The following is a 22,992-nucleotide window of genomic DNA, read 5'->3' on the forward strand; positions in this document are numbered from 1 at the left end:
AGTGCTCAACCACTGAACCACACTGGCTGGGTGGTTAACATACCTTTTAAATAAGAAGTAATACTCTTCAAAGGGATTATGAACCTTTAAGGGATTATGTTTTGCTGCAGCTAAGGGATCACATAATTTTGTTAAATATCCTGTAATCCAATCTCCACCTTGCTTCCTCCAATCTTCTTTATGTCTCCTCCTTAATATCAAATGCATTATCTTCCGGAGCATTTGAGATCTTGCTCCCCAGTATATGTTGTCAAGGCTGCTCAGACAAACTTATAAAAAGTTTCCACAATTTTGGATATTTATGTCGACATAGGTTACCTATATTTAACCAGATATTGAGATTGTCTTACAAAGTTACACATAAAATAATGTCTTGCTTTTAAACTCTTCCGAATTGGTGATTCGTGACCACAAACTAGTCCTATCTTATTTTATTATTTTCTTGTATCCTTCCAGTAACCTCGGGCTCTACAGGCCTGTTTCCTTGGTGAGATATACGAGTATGGCTGAAGAGTCCTTGCTGGATTCTTCAAACCTTTTACTACCAAGAGGAAAACAATATTTTCAAGCTATCTCTTCTCTCTCTAATGGATCTCCCTGCATTGCCCAGGCTGGGTGAGTAACAACAGGAAGTGTTGGTAAATGGGTGGCAGGTCCTCAGGTGTTCTAGGAACGCGTTCCCTCCCTCCTCGACATTTGTTTCCTGCGTGGTGACTGTGCAGCAAACCTGTGCCTGCGCCAAAACTACATAGAAAAGACCAATCAAGGACCGCGACCTCCCCGCCCCTCCACCTCCTTGGGCAATCGCCCACTCTCGACAGGCTGACAACCTAGGCACCCCAGGACTCGTCTTACTTTTTCCATCTCCTCCCACCCAGCCAACGCCCCCGCCACTCGCGCTGCGGCTCGGCCGCCGCAGGACCTAGCAGGCATGCGCGACCGTCCCGAGCATGCTCAGTAGCGCGCGCAGCGCCTCGGAGCTTCACCGAGCCGCTGCTGACGCGGAGGTCTCCGCGGCTGCTGCGGCAGCGACAGGAAGTGAAGCGGCCCGGACGGGTGACCGCAGCGGCAGAAGGAGGCAGAGGGCCCCTGTGGCGACATCGTCGACGGGGTTGGCCGAGGGGGCTGAGCACCTAGGGGACTCGCCGGCTCGGAGCCGGATCCCAAGCCGGGCAGGATGGATCATCTCCAGCCCGGGACTGGCCGCTACCAGGTGGTGAGTTCCTGGCCCCCGCCCCCGCTCCGGCCTCCTGCGCTGCCGGGGGTCCTGGTTCTGTCGCCCGCTGTGGTCTCGAGAGTCCCCTTCCTCGGATGATTACCCGAGGGACGTGCTGGCGTTTATTTATTTATTTGCTTACTTATTGTTTTTCTCTCCTGGACGGACCTGCCCCCTTCCTATCTCCTGTGGAGCCTCTGCCTCTACTCTCCTTTGAGACCCTTCCCTCTGGAATCGTCTCCTATCGTAGCTCCCCACCCCTCACCCACACCCTGCACACCGCTGTGAACCGTCCCCTCCATTTAAACGTATATCTCTTTTATCTGTTTTCTCACTTTCTCGATCATTTCCTCTTTCCCTGACCCAGTCTCTTCTGAGACGGTACACTTGATTGTCTGCCGGAATGGTACTGAGCTCACCTACCTGCTGGGAAGATGATCGGCGTCATAAGTGGAGTGGGGGAGGGGGAGGGGATGTAAGCATTACGTAGTGCGGTCAGATGTGGACTTGGCGAAAAATGTGCGTTTACAAATTGTGCAACCGAGGAGAGGAGTCGGTGCTGCACAGGTGTCTGAGCTCTACTTAACCTGGTCATTCTGTCCTTCATCACTTTGTTACTATTAAAAGGGACTGTGGTTTTTTTCCTTCTATCCCCACCTTTTTTTGAGAGTAGGGAAACAGGAAGTTTTACTAGAAAAATGCTCATCTTGTTAGAAAAATTTTTTTTCAGTAAGTACATGGCTTTCCAGTTTAACCTTTGTTTATATGAGTGAAAAGTGTTCCTCTGTGTTTTCAGTGTCAAGTTTTTTAATATATTTTTCTCTCTGGTATTCTGGTGGTGTCATTGGAGATTCTCACTGTCAACATTTTAAAAAATGGACCCAGCAAGAGCTGTTTTGCTGCAGCTAAGTAGAATGTTATTCTGTAAACTTTCAGATCGTTAATTTATTTAGTTAAACCTATTTTACTGAGGGACAAGAGATAAATAATACACTGATGGTGCAACTAGTACTGTTTATGACATTTTACAAATGTATATATTTAGTGGAGATTTCACCTTTCAAATCTATTTGTACATGTGAAACCTAGTTGTGAACTAAGAATTTCAGTTAAGTGCATTTTGACAGATAATGAAGGCTATTGAAAGATGAAATCCCAATGTATGTAAGTGCATTTTTCTAAGATAAAAGCTCATGATACTTCCATTTCGTCTGGTTTACATCCTGTAAAACTTCCAAATGATCCGTATTCTGAATTTTTTGGAAATTTATCAGTTCTTTTCAGGACAATTTGGAAATCATTGCTGCCAACATGTAAGGATTTTTCCAAGTTGTCAGTGTCTGTAGGTTTGGTGGTTTTATTTTTTTAAAAAGGCATTCTTATTTTTGTACACATTAACAAAAATAAAATGCAGTAGGTAAATATTGAATACTATTGCCAGTGGAACTTGTTTCTTTTTGTAATCTCTTTTCTTTCCTGTTCCTATTTGTTTTTCTTAATGACATTAGCTGATTTGAATTCTTTCACTTTGGGGATTTTGCGTATCAGAATTAACCATGTTCTCATACACAAGTCACTACTCAAAACGTTTTTAACTGATGTAGCTGTGCCTTAAAATAATTTATTGTATTGTCACATTTGCTTTCAATGGTTATGCTAGTTAAGACTTGAATTAATTATTAGTTTTAAAAAGTTTCTAAAACCAAAATATTGAAATTTGCTTTTTCAGTGTTGAGGCTACTTTTTCCCCTTTACAACTCCTTTCAAAATAAGTGGATGGTATCACATTTTATTGTGTTTTAATTTTTTTTTCCTCCAAATTGGAGATGTGTCTGATACAGACTTTGAATGGGTGGAGGCATTCCTTCAGAGCAGAGGGCAGAAAGCAATTCCAAAGATACTACTCACTTTAAGTAAGTAGAACATCGTTTTCCTTGTAAGGCAGTGTTGAGAATCTTAGCGTAGTTTAAATTTGGATTTTAATTCCTGTTACTACATAGTAATTTCATCTGGTTTTGTTAAAAATGGCCTAATCAATAACTGTATCTAGGTATAACAGAGAAGCAGGTAAATTGGTTTCCAGTAGAATTATTTATCTAGGGACTAATCCGTCTCTGTGGCTCATATGATGAACACAACTTGTGTCACTGCCTTTAGCTCTTTTTTTTTAAAACTCTGGAAAGATTAATAAACTTGAGCCCTGGCCGGTTTGGCTCAGTGGTTAGAGTGTCGGCCTGTGGTCCAGAGAGACCCGGGTTTGGTTTCCGCTAAGGGTGCGTACCTCGGTTGCAGTTTGTCCCCGGCCCTGGTTGGTCGTGCGGGTGGCAGCCACTCCATGTGTCCCTTTCATGTCGATGTTTCTGTCTCTCTTCCTCTCTCTCCCTCCCACTCTATCTGAACAACAACAAAAAAGATTAATAAACTTGAGCAATAAACAGTTTGAGTTGGAAAGTTGGAGACAGGCAAGCATGCTCAGGTGTGAAATGGTATGCAGTGTTAATGTACCACTATTGATAGAGTTAAAATTTAGCTTTCCATATTGGAAAGTTAGCAGTGATGCCCAGGACCATCAGAATGACTTACCACAATTAACCAATGCACATGTTTTATGTGGAAACTGCTTTTTCTGCCATCTCTTCCCTCCAATTTTAAATGGGTCTGAATTTTGTTTAGTAAAGCAGTGGATAACATTGCAGAGCTACAAAAAGCCAGCGATAACAGGTAGTTTATTGTGTTGTGGGAAATTCAGTTTTGTTGGGTAGGAAATGAGCAATGTTGCCAACTCTGAAGAGTTGATGTGGCTTGAAGCTGTTAGGCCACATTCTAACTTTGATGTTCTGTATTTTAAAGGATTATATGCCTGTAATAAGCTAACTACTTAAAGATTTCAAAGGTAGTCTGTGTAAAAGTTAAATTGGCACTGTATATTGTAGCAGTAGTTTCCCAAACTGTATTCCAGAATGATGAAAACTGTCTTGGAAAATTTGTCACGTTAGCGTAATAAAACATATATTTACATGTTAAAATAATGAGAAATTCTGTAGTAAATATGGTGATTTGTTTAACCTAGCTCTCCATAAACCTTGGCCACAGATTTTTTAAAAAATTTTAAGCCCTGGCCGGTTTGGCTCAGCGGTAGAGCGTCGGCCTGTGGTCCAAAGAGACCTGGGTTCAGTTCCCGCAAAGGGCATGTACCTCGGTTGCAGTTTGTCCCTGACCCTGGTTGGGTCGTGCGGGTGGCAACTACTCGATGTGTTCCTTTCACGTCGATGTTTCTCTCTCTCTCTCTCTCTCTCTCTCTCTCTCTCTCTCTCCCCCGCCTCCCCACTCTCCCTGAACAAAAAATGGAAAAATGTCCTCGGGTGAGGATTAAAAAAAAAATTTAAGGTTCTATTAACATTTCCAAAATATTAGTTTTCTATGAACATAATCAAGTATTCATATTGTGAAGCTCTAGATACTTTGCTCTTTTATATGGAAAATTAGTTACCCTTGTTAAATCAGCTGGGAAGGAGGATGACTGTTAATGGTTAAAAAAAATGTGTGTTAAAGTCATCTGGGCCTATATTTAAGATATGCCTTTTACAATTTGTGAGCCCTTGGCTTTATTAAGGTTTTTATGAGAGTTATATAATGTAATACACACATACACACATATACATATATACACATGTATATGAAATATGCATGAAAAATAAATGTAAATAATGTAAAGTATATAAACTATAAAATATTAAAAATATTTTAACTATTGCTTATGACCATCTTTCTGTCTCTTGTTTTATTTAGCAACCTGAATGTCAACTAGTTCTTTGTTGTTAATATCAAGAATTGGAAAGTCTTAAGATTTTATTTTACTATATTTACAAGCTTATAAGTTAGTATGTTAATGTTTCATGGTTGCTGGCAGAAAACAGGAGACTCCCCAGGTCAGAAACAAATGACATTATTACTTGCAGCACAACAAGTTTCATGATCATCAGCATTATTTATGTAAATTTTCCTTGCTACCAGGACCCATGAGGATGATGGGTCTAGATGGATGTACTAGTGAGTCACATCTGAGGAACTCAAGAGTGAGGGTCTAGCACTTGTATTTTTTATTCTTTATTGAAATTTAGAGAGAGAGGAAGGAAGGAGAGAGAGTCAGAAACATAGATGAAAGGGAACATCAATGCTGGGCTTCCTGCTTGGGCCCACAACCTGGGCATGTGCCCTGACCAGGAATTGAACCGGTGACCTCTTGGTGCATGGGTTGATGCTCAACCACTGAAGTGCACCTGTGGGGCAGGGTTTAGCATTTTTTAGCAAGCAGAAAATACTGTAGCAAACAAACAAGCTAGTTCACCTTTCCCTGGGAGGGCAGTTACATGTTGTGGTAACCTCCACCTTCTTTGTTGCTATATGACTTACTGTAAGCTTTTCAGACTGTCACACTCAACAAGAATGTGCAGGGACACTCAAGCCCATGGTGGACTGCTTTGCCCAATAGAACATGTTCTGGATGATATAATGTTAATTTTTAGGTACAGTAATTTACTTTCCCATTTTAAAGAAGTATTGCAGTCTTTTACTATACGTTCTCTAGTTACTGCCTTCTTGGCACAGCTCAGTTCCTTTGATCTTCACTTGTTTGCTTTGAATTTATCAATATTCTTTATCTGGTTTATAGTCTTACCATACCTCTTTTACATATCAAGGTTGCCCACTGCTTAATATAATAGATACTTTTCAGTTCTTGTTTTGCTTCTTTTTTGTTAAATTGACACTTTGAACTTTTCCCTTGAAACTCCTTTCTTATTCCTGATATGAAGAAAGTTTCTACTCTTCTCTTTTTTCTGTTGGTGAACTTATTTTATACTTCTTAAATGTTGATGCTTTCTATGGCATTGATTGTTGTAATAGCCTATTTACTACTTTTTCCTTCATCTGACCATCCTCCAGTGTATCTTTCATTTACACTGCATGAGTCATATTAGTAACCTCTTACAGAATCCCTCCTTTACCTACATTTAATATTATATCTTTCAAATATATAGAAAAGTTGAAAGAATTGTACAGTTACCAAGTAGGGTCTACAGTTACAGTTTGTATATTTGTATTTTTGTATACTTGTCAATTCCTTTTATTTTTTGATGCTTCCAAAGTAAGTTGCAGATGTAAGTGTACCTCACTGTAAACCGCATGCTTATCATTAGCCCAGAGTTTAATATTTCTTTTGTTTTTAGTATGTTTTTATTGATTTTAGGGAGAGAGAGGAGGGGAGACAGAGAGAGAAACACTGACCTGCTATCCCCTGCACGCCCCCTACTGGGAATTGAGCCAGCAACTCAGCCCTGTGCCCTGGCCTGGAATTGAACTGGTACCTTTCAGTCCATGGGATAACACTCAATCCACTGGGCTGCACTGGCTGGGCTAATAATTTCTTTATGGTTCCTTCTCTTTGGGGGTAAAATTGATGTATAGTGAAATGCATAAATCTTACATGGCCTGTTGGGTGAGTTTGACAATGCATATATCTGTGTAACCCACATGACTTTCAAAATATAGAGAAGGAATCAGCAAACTTAAGTTCCAACATTTGTTTTTGTAGATAAAATTTTCTTGTAACACAACCATACCCATTCTTTTACAATGGCAGAAATGAGTATTTGAGGCAGAGTCCATAAAGCCTGAATCAATATTTGCTATTCTGCCTCTTACAGAAAAAGTTTACTCATTCCCACCATATAGAACATTGCTATTACCCTAGAAAGTTCCCTCATGACCCTCCCTTTCAATTTCTACCCACCATGTGATCATTATTCTGATTTTTTCACTTCAAATTGGTTTTGCCTATCCTAGAATCATCTAGCATATCATCTGCAAAGCTTCTTTCATTCTGAATGAAGTTTTGAAGATTGATCCATGTTGTTGTGCATATCAGTAGCTCATCCAGTTTTGTTTGTTTAGCCATTACTCTATTGATGGACATTTGGGTTGTTTCAGTTTTTGGCTATTATGGATAAAACTGTTAGGAATATTCTCATACAAATTTTTTGTGGACATGTTTTCATTTCTTCTGTAGAATTCCTGGGCAATAGGGTAGGTGTATATTTAATTTTATAAGAAGCTGCTAAACTTTCCCCCAAAGTTGTCGTATCATTTTTCACTTCCACCAACACTGAATGAAAGTTTTGGTTGCTCCACTACCTTTCCAAAATTTTGGTATAGTCAGTCAGTTTTTTTTTTATTTTTATTTTTTTTAAAATCCTCACCCAAGGACATTTTTGCATTTGTCTTCAGATAGAGCAGGAGGGAGAGAGGGAGGGAGAGAGAGAGAGAGAGAGAGAGAGACATCGACGTGAGAGAGACACATCGAGTGGGGCTGCCATCCACACGACCCCGACTAGGGCCGGGGACAAACTGCAACCGAGGTACATGCCCTTAGCGGGAACTGAACCCGGGACTCTCCAGTCCACAGGCCGACGCTCTAACCGCTGAGCAAAACCGGCCAGAGCCAGTCTTTTTAATTTTAGCCATTCTGGTAAGTTTATTGGATTTTTGAAGTATAAATTTCTGTTGTAAACATACATGTTCCTTGAATTGACCTTCTTATATTGTACAATGCCATATCTTTTTGTGTGTGTGTGTGTACAGTGCCATCTCTTAGCAATTCTCACCCCCCCCCCTTAATTTTTATGTGCTAACTGATGGAGTCCAGAAGAACTTATTATTAGTTCTTCAACCATAATGTGTTCTCTTACCTTCCTGCTTATTATTTTTCCTTTTTGTTTCTCATCTAAAGTTCTGTACCACACCCTTCTAGTTTGTTTGCTTGATAAAAATCCTGTTCTTTAATGTAAAAACTCCTACAGAACTATAATTGGAAGAGGGAGTTGCATCTCTCATCAATATCAAGGCAGAGGAAAAATGGAGAATCACTGTATTAGAGAAATTGTTATACAGAATTGTTTTTGTGTGTCTACTTCTAAACTGGTGTTTTTCTCACAGGTGCTTTAGGGTTTTGTGAATGACTGATTTCTATTTCATCTTTAAAATAGGTTTTAATCTTTTAAAAAACTAATTGAGAAAATTCACACTCCAGATGTGTTTTTTACTATTTTCACAGTTTGAAGACTAGTATTATGTTAATTTGTGTTGACAAGATAATTTATTTTTGAATGGACCCCACATTAAAGTTTCTCTGACTATTTCTGTGCATGTCGTGATATTAACTGTAAGTATGCCATTGACTTGATGGATTGAGGTCAGCTCATTAAAAAAAATATGAATGAGTGAACAATATTAGCACACCTGAATTAGTGTGCTAGCCATTGCTTAGGCATATTTGAGCAGTACATGATCTAGTAATGGTTTAATATTTGTGCAGTAACAAGTAAATGCTTTGGTATTATATCATGAAAATACAACATTATTGATAGTTTATATACTTATTTTATGTTTTGAGTGCCTCTTGTTAGATTTATTCTTAAGATAAGGTATGGAAGAAATTTTTAGATATTGATTAACTGTAGAACAAAGGTCCTATAACTCATTCATTCACTTAATATATAGTAATTTATGAAGTATTTCTATATGCCAGATTCTGTTTTACGTGCTGGTGAACAAACAGTTAAGTTCTTGTCCTATGGTTCATACTTTGGTGGAGGAGAGGCAGATACATAGGTGGTTTAAAGAAAATGAAGCAGGTTGATGGAATAAAGAATAATATATTTTGTCAGTACTAGTCTAGCAATAATGGAACAATAATGACAGCATTATGTCAGGAATATACTGATATCTCTACTAAGTGCATTACACATATGAGCACATTTAAGCTTGTTTAAGTAACGATGGAATACATTCTGCTTACATTTATTAAATGTAAATTTACTGACAAGATATTGTAATTAAGATTAGCCTACCTACCATGTGATTATAAATCATCCTATGTCTATGTTTTCATGCCATGTTGTTATGGTTTCTTCAAAAATTTGATCACTTAGCTGGAATTTAAGGTGTGGGTAAAAGTCTTGTCATAGACATGCCAAATGCAAGTTGGGAAATGTTGCAGTGCTCCAAGACTTACTATCAGATTATTTCAAGGTTTTGACTCGCTTGCTTTAAGATTTGTTTGAACATGAACAATTTAATATTTTAAAAGTTTAGGAATGTGCTGTGGTTTAGATTGTCTGTGATGTTTCTCCAGAATTACCCATTACACTGCAAAGAAATTGTAATGTTTGGCAGAGGCTTTGAGAATAAGAAAATAACTGAATGGTTTTACCTCTTAACTAATTTTGAGGCTCTAGAGACTTGTAGCCTGCTGGATGTTGGACTGAAGAAATCCAGTAGTGAATGACAGTTTTTGTAGAACATTTGTTCTCATTTGGGTGGAGCATACATTTATATTAGCATGACTTTTTTTGTGGTTTCCCCCAAAGGGGAAGGGTCTCGAAATAATACTTGAAATCCTTTAAAGTTTTTGTTTGAAATCTTTAGAGAACAATATGAGCCCCTGCTTACCTCATCCCTGCTTGATTTGCTATTGCACTGCATGTGAACTATAAATACTTTTTTTAAATTGATTTTTTAGAGAGAAAGAGGGGGTGGGGAGGGAGAGAAAGGGAAACATCGATGTGAGAAAGACACATCCCTGCATGTGCCCTGACCAGGGCCAGGGATTGAACCTGCAACCCAAGTATGTGCCCTTGACCGCTGAACCAAATCGTCTGGGGCTAACTCTGTTTTGAACATATATATATATTCAGCTAATCTTGATTTATTAATTTTACTTTTGTTTCTTACGTATCCTGCTTTCCCTTGCCAGATCTTGATCTTCGTAGTCTCACCTCTTGTGTTCAAATCTTGGCTCCTGCCCTATAAGCAATATAACCTTGGGCCAGTGACTTAACCTCTCTATATCATAGTTTCCTCATCTATAAAGCAAGGATTGTACAGGTACTTACCTCATAGTATTATTGTGAGACTTAAATGTTTGAAGAGTATCTCATTTTTAGTTAAATCAGAAATTAGTATTTATATTTTATGACTGTGCAAGTACTGTTCACAATTGAGTCAGGTAATGTATTTTGTATAACTTTAAATTTTTTATGGAGTTGCCTAATTTTTAAGTCTTTATTTCTCTTATGTATCTGTTGTTAATTCTTTGCATATCCTCTGGTAATTTTTCAAAATTTGCTCTTCAGTTATAATTTTTGTTTTGTCAAATGCATCAGATAATTTTAGTTCTTTTACTTTGTTCTTTGAAGACATTCTTCCTGGAGCCCTTGGGTCCAAATTGTTTCTCTGTACTGTTTGTTCTGTAGGCCTGATGCACAGTTGTCACACCCAGACTTCCCTTCATCACTTTGCTATGTGGAGCTTCTATTTCTTGAATTCTAAGTCTTTCTCTGTTTTTTGTTTACTCCCTAATTTTAGTGGACATATTTTCAGTAGGTTTCTTAAGATTCCTGGGGTAAAAAAAAAAAAAAAAAAAAATTAAGGTTTTGAATTTGTTGGCTTCAAGTTCTTAATCTCTTGTTATCATTTTAATGTCTGTGGGTCTGGTGATAACCCCTTTTTCACTTAGTGATTTGCTTTCTCAATTTTTTTTCTTTGGTAATCTAGCTATAATTGTTTTCAGTTTTGTTGATCTTTTCAAAGAACCAGCTTTTGGCTTTGCTAAATGTCTCTGTATTCTATTTTACTGATTTCTGCTTTTACCTCATTTATTTACTATTTCCTTCCTTTTTTCGGGTTTATTTACTTTTTATTTTCTAGCTTCTAATGGTGGAAACTTTGATCATTGATTTTAGACCTTTGTTTTTCTAATGTAACCATTTCCCCCTAGTATAAGCCTTCCTCTAACAGTGTTTTTGCTATGTCCTGCAGAATTTGATAATTTGTATTTTTGTTATTCAGTACAGATGCTTTCTAATTTCTCTTGTGATTTTTCTTCTTTGAACTGTACATTATTTAGAAATGTATTACATTATTTAGAAATGTATTACATTTTTATTTAGTTGTGATTGTTTTAGATAATCTTTTTAAAATTTCAAATTTAATTCTTTTGTGGTAAGAGAATACATTCACTATAATCTCATTTAAAAATTTCATTGAGACTTGTTTTATGGTCCAGTATATTTATCTTAGTAATGTGCTCTGTGCACTTAAAATTTGTATACTCTTCCATTGTTGGATATAGTATTCTAGAAATGTCAGATCAAGTTGGTTCATGGTATTGTTCTGATCTTTTGTGTCTTTAGTGATATTTGTCTTTGTGTTAATCTATTAGTTATTGAGTAAGGGGTGTTACAATCTGCTATGGTTGTAGAGTTAGCTCCTTTTAAATATCTCAATTTCTTGCTTCCTACATTTTGAGGCTCTCATATTATGAAATTCCCCTTTTTATTTCTGGTAGTACTTTTTGTGTTCAGGTCTATTTTATTTAGTATCAGTATAGCCATTCCAGCTTTGGCCAATTTGGCTAAGTGGTTAGAGTGACGGCCTAAAGACTGAAGGGTCTCGGGTTTGATTCCTGGTCAAGGGTACATGCCTGAGTTGCAGGTTTAATCCCTGGCCCCAGTCAGGGTGGTACAGGAGGCAACCAATGGATGTGTCTTGTCTCACATCATGTTTCTTTCTATCCCTCCCTCCCATTCACTCTATCTAAAAATCAATGGAAAAACATCCTCCGGTGAGAATTAACAAAACAAAAATAAGCAAATATTTATAGCCGTTCCAGTCTTATTTTTTTGCATGGCATATCTGTTTACTTACAACCTGTCTGAATCCTTTAAGTATGTATGTCTTTCTTGGTAGCATATAGTTGGGACTTTTTTTTGGTTTGTTTTTTTGTCTGATAGCCCTTACTTTTAATTGGGGTGTTTGTATTTAATGTAATTATTGATACAGTTGGTTTCTGCCATTGTATTATTTCTCTGTTTTGTTTGTTGTTTGTCCTCTTTTTATCCTTTTCTGTGCCCTTTTGGATCATTTAATCAAACAAATGTTTTTTTTCAGTGCTCCTTTTAATATTTACATTGCCTTTTTAGTTATTCCTTGTTACATTATTTTTTTGCTTGCTCTAAGGGACAATAACCAGTGAAAAGTTAGATATGTATATTAAACATTAGTGTCACATCACTTCATGTAAAATGTAGACCTTTGTTGTAACCATGTGGGTCTCTGTACTCTCTACCCACTGCCAACCTTGATGTTATATGTATTATATATACATCCATTGACAACTCCAACAGTGTTACAATTTTTGTTTTAAATAGTTACACATATTTTTTAAAACTTAATAGGAAAATAATTATTTTATTTACTTAAACATTTATCACTCCCTATGCTCTCTTCATTCCTGAGATTGCTGTTTATTAAATTTTTCAGCCTAAAGAACTTCCTTTAACATTTTTAAAAGTGTATATCAGCTGTTAATCAATTATTTTACTTTCATCTGAAATGTTCTTATTTTGCCTTTATTCCTGTGGTATATAGATATGTATTTTGGATATAGGATTTTTGGCTGAGTTTTTCTCTCTCAGCCTTTTAAGGTGTTCCATTTTCTACTGACAACCATGGTTTCGTTTTAGCCTCACTGATGTTGAATTTATAAATTTACTTTACTCACCCCTTTGAAGAGTTATGGACATTATTCCTTCCCTTTTCTAATCTTTTTTTGTTTCCTTTGAGCCTCAAATTATAAGTTTGGGTTTATTTTTTAGATCTTTTAAAGTTTAAAAAGTCCATGTGGCTCTTTGTTTGTTTGCTTATTTAATTTTTAATCCCTTTTCTGTTCCTTAGAAGGGATACATTCTATCAATCAATTTAAATTTGGTGGCTTTCCCACTCTAGCTGGTTAGCTTAGTTGGTTAGAGTGTCATCCCAATATGCCAAGGTTGTGAGTTCTATAAGAATCAGGGTACATATAAGAATCAACCAATGGCTTTGGCTGGTTTGGCTCAGCGGTTAGAGTGTCAGCCTGTGGACCAGTGAGGCCCAGGTTCGGTTCCCGCTAAGGGCATGTACCTTGGTTGTGGTTTGTCCCCATCCCTGGTTGGGGTCATGTGGGTGGCAACCAGTTGATGTGTCTCTCTCACATTGATGTTTCTCTCTCTCTCTCTTCCTCTCTCTCTCCCTCTCACTCTATCTGAAGATAAATGCAAAAATGTCCTCAGGTGAGGATAAAAAAAAAAAAATCAACCAATGAGTGCATTATAAGTGGAACAACATGTTGCAGCACTTGCCTCAGAGCTCCTGGTTGTTAGAAACTAGAAGTTCTAGGGATTGTTGGGTTGGGATTTGTACCTATTTCCTGCACCCAGTATAGTACCTAGAACATAATAGTAGGCATGTAGTAAAGTTGGTTGAGTGACTGATTGATAACTGACTGACTGAATGAAAATGAATGAATCACAGAAAGAAAATGAGGCTGGAAGACCCAATCAAGGTTATGCAGGTAAGGAGGTGGTAGATCTATATCATAAATTTAGATCTTGTGGTATCAAATTATCTTCTTTTCTAGTTATTCATGTAGCAAATACCTTTCATCTAAAAGAATGAAATCAAACAAGACAGTACACCATTCTAATTTTTTAAATGACAAATGAATGCTTGTAATTGTTAACTAACGATATTACATGGTATTATTTGCCTTATGCCCTTGCAAATGAAACTAAATGAAACCAATCACACAGCATTTACTTTCTATCCAGTCTGTTTGTCAGAGGCAGTCTCCACAGCTCTGGATTCAGTTTTAGCTAAGACTAAAGTTGGCAGAGGAAAATCAGGGCCCCTGTAAAAGAAACAGAATGAACAGTAAAAGGTAAGAGGAAAAGCAGAAGGGAATAGTTCTCTATAAGCTAAAAAAAAAACAAAAACAAAACAAAAAACCTAGTTAGAATATACTCAACTATGTTGAATGTATTAAAGATTTTTGGGGTGAGTGTTTTTGCAGTGACCTTTTTTATTTTTATAGAATTGATATATATACTTTTTTTTTTTAAATCCTTACCTGAGGATATTTTTCCATTTATATTCAGATAGAGTGGGAAGGAGAGAGAAACATCAACGTGAGAGAGACATATCGACTAGTTGCCTCCTGCACGACCCTGACCAGGGCCAGGGACAAACTGCAACCAAGGTATGTGTCCTTGGCTGGAATCGAACCCGCAGCTCTTTGGTCCACAGGCTGACGCTCTAACCGCTGAGCCAGACTGGTCAGGGCTATACATATTTTTAAAAATACAGACAGTGTAAGTACAGAGAAAGAAGCAATCTAGGTACCCAGATCTTATCAACAAGAAATACTTTATGTTAACATTTGTTAAACAGCATTCTGTTTGTGCTTATAGATAGATAATAATAAGGTTATAAGAATGGGATAATGTTGTTTATGCTATTTTTAAAAATGAAAACATAAAATATAATGTTTAAATTTAACAGCAAGGAAAATACTGTAAAAAACTGTTGAATTCTAGATAAAGGTTTTTTATTTATTTATTTTTATTAATTAATTTATTTTTGTTACAGATGTTTCTCCTTTTCCCCCCCACTGATTCCCCCTCCCCCCACCTCCCTGCCCTGTCCCCAGCTTTGTTGTCCATGTCCATTGTTCATGCATACATGCATGTAAGTTCTGTGGTTTATCTCTCCCCCACCACCTCCTCTTCTGGGGATTGTCAGTCTGTACCCCACTTCCACGTCTCTGGGACTACCCCATTCCTCAGACTGTTATGTTTATTGTATTCCACAAATAAGTGAGATCATAGGATACTTGTCTTTCTCTGTTTGGCTTGTTTCGCTTAGAATAATACTTTCCAGGTCCCTCCATGTAGTCTCAAAGGATAAGAGATCTTTCTTTCTTACAGCTGCATAGTACTCCATTGTGTATATGTACCACAGCCTTTTTTATCCATTCGTCTACTGATGGACACTTGGGCTGTTTCCAGATCTTAGCTATTGTAAATAGTGCTGCTATGAACATGGGGGTACATATATTCTTTCTGATTGGTGTTTCAGGCTTCTTAGGGTATATTCCTAGAAGTGGGATCACTGGGTCAAATGGAAGTTCAATTTTTAATTATTTGAGGTAGCACCATATTGTTTTCCATAGTGGCTGCACCAGTCTGCAGTCCCACCAGCAGTGCACTAGAGTCCCCTTTTCTCCACACCCTCGCCAACACTTGTTGTTTGATGATTTGTTGATGGCAGCCATTCTTACAGGTGTGAGGTGATACCTCATTGTTGTTATAATTTGCATTTCTCTGATTAGTGATGTTGAACATTTCTTCATATGTCTCTTAGCCATTTGTATGTCCTGTTTGGAGAGGTGTCTATTTAGTTCCTCTGCCCATTTTTTAATTGGGTTCTTTGTGTTCCTTTTGTTGAGTTGTATGAGCACTCTGTATATATTGGAAATTAACCCCTTATCTGATATATCATTGGCAATTATGTTCCCCCATATAGTGGGTAGCCTTTCCATTTTGATGATTTTACCTTTTGCTGTGCAGAAGCTTTTGAGTTTGATGTAGTCCCATGTGTTCATTTTTTCCTTTGTTTCTGTTGCCTTAGGTGTATGTATCAGTGAAAATTCTGCTGCGTATGATGTCTGAAATTTTGTTGCCTATAGTTTCTTCTAGGATTTTTATGTATTCATGTGTCACATTTAAGTCTTTTATCCATTTTGAGTTAATTCTTGTGTATGGTGTAAGTTGATGGTCTAGTTTCATTTTTTTGCATGTATCTGTCCAATTTTCCCAACACCATTTATTAAAGAGGCTGTCTTTACTCCACTGTGTGCTCTTGCCACCTTTGTCAAATATTAATTGAGCATATAATAGTTGTATTTCTAGTCTAATTTTTTCAACACACAGTTTTTGCTTCTGTAATTATTAGAAATATTTTTTCATTAATAATTTATATTCCTTCTGGTGTGCTGTTTCTTTTGTCCAGTAAAATTTGTTTTTCCTGAAGTTTTTATTTATATTAACTTGTATCCAAGACCACTCTTTCTGTGCCTGTTTTTAGTTTTGTTCTATATTCTTTAAGAGTAAGCTGGATTTTTTTTTGATAAATAAAATTCTACATATGAACATTTATGACTGTTCTGTGCTCTAATTCACTGATACTTCTTTCATCATTGTGTAAATAGTCTTTAATCCAGTGACTCTAGCCTTGCCAACTCTGATTTTGTGTGGGAGAGCATAGATCCTTGTCATTTTTGTGTCTACTGTTGGCATAAAATGTGGTAAGAATGACTGTCTCTAGAGCAGTTATTCTAAAAACTGGGGTGATGTGGGGTTGGAATTCTTGTTTAGGATGTGTATGTAATTCAGTGATCTGTGGTTTAATTAAGCTTTTGGGACATATGTTTGCCCACTGAGTTTTGGTGACTGCCCACAAAAGTTGAATGATTATTTCAAGTTTCTACTGTATGTAAAGCTCCGTGGGAATCAGAAATAAATGATCCTGAAATGTTCAATGCATCCATTACTTGATTAAGCTCACTCCTGCCTTTTGGTAAAAGAAAGTCTGGAAGTCTTAGGGAACTGTGCATTTAATGTGAAATTTACTCTATGCCCTAAACTCTGCTACTTGTTTCAGGGGGATACCAGGATGAATAAAGCACACTTTCTAATTTCAGAAGCTTATGATCTGATTGGGAAGGTAGAAACATTCCCAAATCTAATCAGAGGTTACTAGGGTCCCTAAGCCTCCAGGGCCTCATGAAGCACAGCACAGACTTGCAACTTATAGTTTCCTAGAAGGAAATGGTTGCAATCAGAATTTACTAGCTCATGTTTTCCATTCCTGTGCCTGAATAGTTTTGCTTTTTAAAAACCTCTTGAGCCCTGGCCTGTTTGGCTCAGCTGTAGAGCGTCGGCCTGCGGTCCAGAGAGACCCGGGTTCGGTTCCCGCAAAGGGCACGTACCTCCGTTGCGGTTTGTTCCCGGCCCTGCTTGGGTTGTGTGGGTGGCAGTCACTCGATGTGTCCCTTTTGCGTCTATGTTTCTCTCTCTCTCTCTCCCTCCCCACTCTATCTGAACAACAAAAAAAAACCTCTTGAATGTTCAGATTCTGATTGGTGGAAGGGGGCTAATTTCAAGTCTGAAGATACCTATTTTGATATTTTTTCTATACTTTCATGTCTGAGATCTCAGTTCTTTATTATGAAATATACTCTCTAGCCAATTTAGCTTTTAAAACTTTATCAGCTACCACCTTTGCTGGCTAATTTTGGTGCGTGCAGATCAGAAACTTTCTGAAAGCATTCTTATTTAATTTGATTAGGAAACAGAAAGGAATAAAACCTTTCATTACAACTTGTCATTTTCATTAAATTTATCAATGCCTATGTTAGGTAGGATACCAGTATGTTAGCTTGTAAAAATCAGTATATTGGACTATTTTAAAAACTCAGGATTTTGAGTAGTTTTAGAAATTAAAATTTCTGCTTTTGAAAAATACATAAAAGCACTTTCTCCAGTGGGATTTCTAAGTTACGATCCTTAAGCCACTTAAGGACATTTTAAACACTGCAATGGCTCTATATTATTTGTAATAAAACGTAATTTGATGAAAGGCATGTTTGTCTTGGAATTATTCATCTATATTAATTTAAACAAATACTAAAAAGTGCTGTGATGTTTGCTCAGTTGTGTACAGGAAGGAGGAGAGGGTCTAATTTCTCTCCCAACTTTACTGTTTCTTTTCATCAATTCCACAGCAGTTTTGGATACCCTGTAAGTGGATCATCTTAGCTTGTTTTATTGCCCACCTTTGACTCGGGCACCCTGTCCAGGAGGAGGGCCATGTTGGTTGGGACCAGTTGCTGTGCCAAAGAAGAGCATTATCCTGACTGATACAGTCAAAGCCTAGTCCTAGAGTAGAGTGGCTTCCATCCCACCCAAATTACTGTTGCAGGGGAGGGAAAATCTTTCCTCTACCTTCAAGGTTCTTTGCCTGGTCTAATAATCAAATGAACATGAGATAGATTAACAAGAGAAAATAACCAAATTTGATTCCATATATATGTATGGGAATCCCACATACATGAGTGAGTCAGAGACCCCCACATATATGAGATGTTTAGAGACAGAAAGAGAAATTGAAGTATATAAGGTATTTTGAGCTAGGGATGGAGGTATTGTACTTCAGAAGGTAATTGCAAGGACAGCACATGTTCAGTAATTACTAGTTTGCCCTGCCATCTCAACAGGTAAAAAGTCATTTCTGGGGATAATTCTTATTGTAGGCCATGTCCCTACTTTTAATTCTTCTAGAATGCAAGGGTTCTCAGCCTTCCTAATGCCATGACTTTTTATACAGTTCCTCATGTTGTGGTGACCCCCAACCATAAAATTATTTTTGTTGCTACTTTATAACTGTAATTTTGCTACTGCTATGTCTTAGGCGACTCCTGTGAAAGGGTAGTTTGACCCCCAAAGGGGTGGCGACCCATAGGTTGATAACCACTGTTCTAGATAAAGAGCACTCAGAAGTTTCTTTTCAGTTTGCAGGGTGTTGGTTGCTTTTAGCTCAAAATAATTTGTGTAGCACTGAGGCACATCTTGAGGTGGCTTCTTCTGAACCCCTGTATTGTGAATCTATAATGAAAGGGGTGGAAGGATTTTAGGGGAATAATCAGTCTACCATAGATAGCTAATTGCTTAAGCCCACAGCATAGTCACTAATAAATATATCTGAACAAGTTGCTTGCATTGTAGAGAGATAAAAACCCAAGTTAGTGGCCAGACTTTGAAAAATGCAATCTTTTAAAAGTAAACTTAAAATGCATTATATATAACACATATTTTGGTATATAAAACCATAAAAGGTGAGGCCGAACAATTTTCTGTAATGAAATATATAGACACTTATGGCACACATTATGGTCTCATGCTAAATGTTAGATTTATATGTTATGAGAAGTAACCTTGAGAAGACAAGTGGAGGCCAGCAGGGAGCAGTGCCTTAGAGACAACCTTAGATGAAAGTCTGACAAGGTGCCAACACAGCACACTTAAATATTTTTCTCTCCTGTCTTTTGTTCTTTTCTCTGTTTTTTCTTTCTTTTTTTTCTTTTGAGGACTCTTGAGATCAGCAATCTTTGTTAAAATCATACTGATCTGTTTGTTGATAAAGAGGCATAATTGTAGGGCAGATCTTTCTTTAGGAGCTAGCATATTTACATTGCAGTTTTAGCATATAAAAGTATTTAACCAGAAGTTGAATTCTTTTGAAAATAGAAATTTATATAAGATATTTACTCCATCTGTTTGGTTCATTTGTTCCTTGGAGGTCTTTAGGATGTGGGTATGCTCTTTCTCCTCTCCCTTACTAAGGTAATAACTGGCTGTTAGAAATGTCAAAATACTTGGGTTAACAAGATTATTCTCTCAAGTCTTTCTGTTTTGTACTATTGTGATTGGTGACCTATGTTGTATTTTCTTTTAATTTTAACCAAGGCCAAATCCAAATACTTTGGAGCTTACTTTTATTTTCAGTGTTTAACAAGACATACATAACTTCCACTTTTGTAGAGCTCTTACTTTAGCTGGGAAAAGAAATGAACGATTACAGTTACTATTGTGATACGTGTTCTGAAGAACAGATAATCCTAATCTACTTTTGGGAGATAAGAAAGACTTTCCTGAGAGCTTAATTTTAAGCTAATACCTGAACTAATGTGTAGAATTTAGCTAGGCAGTGCAGTTTGGGAAACAAATAATTGAATATACACAGCCCAGCACCCTTTTTTTGTTTGTGATTATGTTTAATTTTGTTTAAGAAACGAATTAATGAATGGATATACAGGTCTGAAGTTCAGAAAAATAGTCTAGTCTGATAATATAAATATGGTCTTATTTAATCACTTTATTGCCCCATTAATTATCCTTCTCTTAATTTTCCTTAAAAAGCATACATTTCCTTAATTGAATTCTTTGAATATATTTTTTTGTATTTACAATCCCAGATTGCATCATTTTCAACAAATTGCATATACATTATCCTATGGGAGCAAATGTAATGATATTACATGATATTTTATGTTAGAGAAAGCTTTTCATCATAAAATACAGTGTCTACCATAACATTGTTGCTTCTGAGACATGCCAACCCAGAAATTAGAAATTTCATTTTATTTGATTTTGGTTTTATTAAAAATTTAAAACTTCAAATTATATTTAGGGTGAAAAATTCAAATAGAGAATCATGGAGTATCTTCCCCCACCTGCAGCTCTTTGCTGTTTGTTGTGTATCCTTCCAGAAATTTTGATTGCCCACAAACAATATCTCATTATTTAAAAAATTCAATCATACTGTATATACTCTCTTACACCTTTCTTTCAGTTGACATCTTGAGCAGATAAGAACAATTTAAAAGTGAAACAAAAACCCTTATTTGTTTAAAAGAGAACTTAGTTGTGTCTTGATAAAATATCTTATGACAGTTGGTTTTAAACAGTTTTTTTTTTTTTTTAATTGTTTAGGTAATGGGGCATCTGGAGCTGATGGTGCTCTCTGTGGAAACCATGAAATATGATATTCTCTCATACTAACAAGAAAGGTTTTTACTGGCAGAAATATACCTGTTTTATATTATTAGATACAACACCACAACCAAAATTCTGTACTTTCAAAAAAAGGAATCTGAAAATTAGGCATGATTTGCCAGCTTGCAGTTTTTTTTATTAGTATTCATTTGTCGCTTATATAGTCTTTCCTAATTGTTCATATTTTTGCTTTGTTGTAAGCTAGCTCACATTAGCGGAGAAGTGTCCAGAGGCAGCAAAAGTTTAGTGGAAAAAGTATTTGGGAAAGAACCCCTAAAATTAAGAAAATTCTGTAATGGTATTTGTGTGTGCAGGAAAACAAGTGCTCTAATAATTACAGAGTTTTAATTAAAAAATTAAAAGGTCTTGCCCGGCTGGTGTGGTTTAGTGGTTGAGCATCCACCCATGCCCAGGTTGTGGGCCAAATCCCCAGTGGGGGACATGCAGGAGGCAGCCAGTCGATGTTCTCTCTTGTTGATGTCTTTATCTCTTTCTCCCTCTCCCTTCCTCTCTCTAAAGCCAATAAAGGAAAAAAGTTATTTTGTTGAGTTTATATCGATCTCCTTGCAACTACTAACTTTTTTCCCCAATTTTGTTCTTTGGTACTAAGTATAGTTAGAATATGGTAGTATACAAAATATATTAGCTTTTCAGATACTTTTTTTACAAGTTAAAAAAAAAATTTTTTTTCTTTATTGATTTTAGAGAGAGAGGAAAAGAGAGATAGTAACATCGATGTGAGAGAGAACATCAGTTGGCCGCATCCTGCATGTCCCCCACTGGGAATCGGGCGCACAACCTGGGCATGTGCCATGACCAAGAATCGAGCCACACCAGCTTTTTTTACAACTTTAAAAATGATTTATTTTTTCTTTTAAAAACGTTACAGTTCTCTCCCTGTGGTTCCAACTTATGCCAACATTGAAACAGAAGAGAAAGGAATGGGGAAAAAGGGGGGTGGCCATATTACTTACTGACTAATGCACTAGGCTCTGGTTAGAGCACTTCTCGCTGAACAATACAGACATTCTCATCTTGGTATGGTTAGACAACATTCAGTGAGGTCTCTACCTTCTCAAAAGCAACGCTTTCAGTTATTACATTAATATGTTACTACCTTAAGATAGAATGAAAGACAATAGTATAGGAGATATACCAATTAAAGTAAAAGAAACAATAGTTTATAAATGGGAAGGCTGGACTTCAAGCTAGAGTTAATCACAGTACTTATAGTCTTCTTATCATTAAAAACACTCATTATATACATATCTATCTATGAAGAGTAGCTACAGATGTGTTGATCACAGCCCTCTTGTCATTCATTCTTTTTTGCTTTAGGCCAAAAAATTGTGATTTGGTAAAAAACAAAAAACAAGCAAAAAAAAAAACAAAAACCAGAACATATAAATGGCTAAGAGACATATGAAGAAATGCTCAACATCACTAATCATCAGAGAGATGCAAATTAAAACAACAATGAGGTATCACCTCACACCTGTCAGAATGGCCGTCATCAACAAATTATCAAACAACAAGTGTTGGTGAGGGTGTAGAGAAAAGGGGACTCTAGTACACTGCTGGTGGGAATGCAGACTGATGCAGCCACTATGGAAAACAATATGGAAGACAATTTTCCTCAAAAAATTAAAAATTGAACTGCCATTCAACCCAGTGATCCTTCTTCTAGGAATATAACCTAAGAAGCCTGAAACACCAGTCAGAAAGAATATATACACCCCCATGTTCATAGCAACACTATTTACAATCACTGTGATCTGGAAACAGCCCAAGTGTCCATCAATAGATGAGTGGATAAAAAAACGGTGGTACATATACGCAATGGAATACTACGCAGCTTTAAGAAAGATCTCTTATCCTTTGAGGCAACATGGAGGGACCTGGAGAGTATTATCCTAAGTGAAACAAGCCAATCAGAGAAAGACAAATATCACATGATCTCACTTATTTGTGGAATATAATGAACCAAACTGATGAACAAAATAGACCCAGAGACATAGAAGTAGAGTACAGACTGACAAACCTCAGAAGAGGGGTGGGGGGAGAGAGAAACCACAGAACTTACAAGTATGTATGGGTAACCATGGACATAGACAACAATGCTAGGGACCGGGCGAGGAGGGTGGATTGGGAGGAGGGTATCTATCAATGGGGAAAAAAGGAGAAGAAACATCGTGTAACAAAAATAAATTAATAAAAAAATAAAAAATC

At 36.9% G+C, this 22,992-nt stretch overlaps 1 protein-coding gene across 1 annotated transcript in view; it reads left to right on the forward strand.

Annotated features, from left to right (window-relative positions):
* The first annotated feature begins 995 nt into the window (after positions 1 to 995).
* Positions 996 to 22,992, forward strand: part of NDFIP2 (Nedd4 family interacting protein 2) — a 59,576-nt gene continuing 37,579 nt past the window's right edge. Inside the window, exon 1 of the mRNA XM_036249835.1 lies at positions 996 to 1,216. Coding sequence (XP_036105728.1) covers positions 1,178 to 1,216 — 39 coding nt within the window. The 5' untranslated portion in view covers positions 996 to 1,177. The remainder of the gene's footprint in view (positions 1,217 to 22,992) is intronic.

Source organism: Molossus molossus, unplaced genomic scaffold, assembly GCF_014108415.1.
Source record: "Molossus molossus isolate mMolMol1 unplaced genomic scaffold, mMolMol1.p scaffold_m16_p_9, whole genome shotgun sequence".
Classification (NCBI taxonomy): domain Eukaryota; kingdom Metazoa; phylum Chordata; class Mammalia; order Chiroptera; family Molossidae; genus Molossus; species Molossus molossus.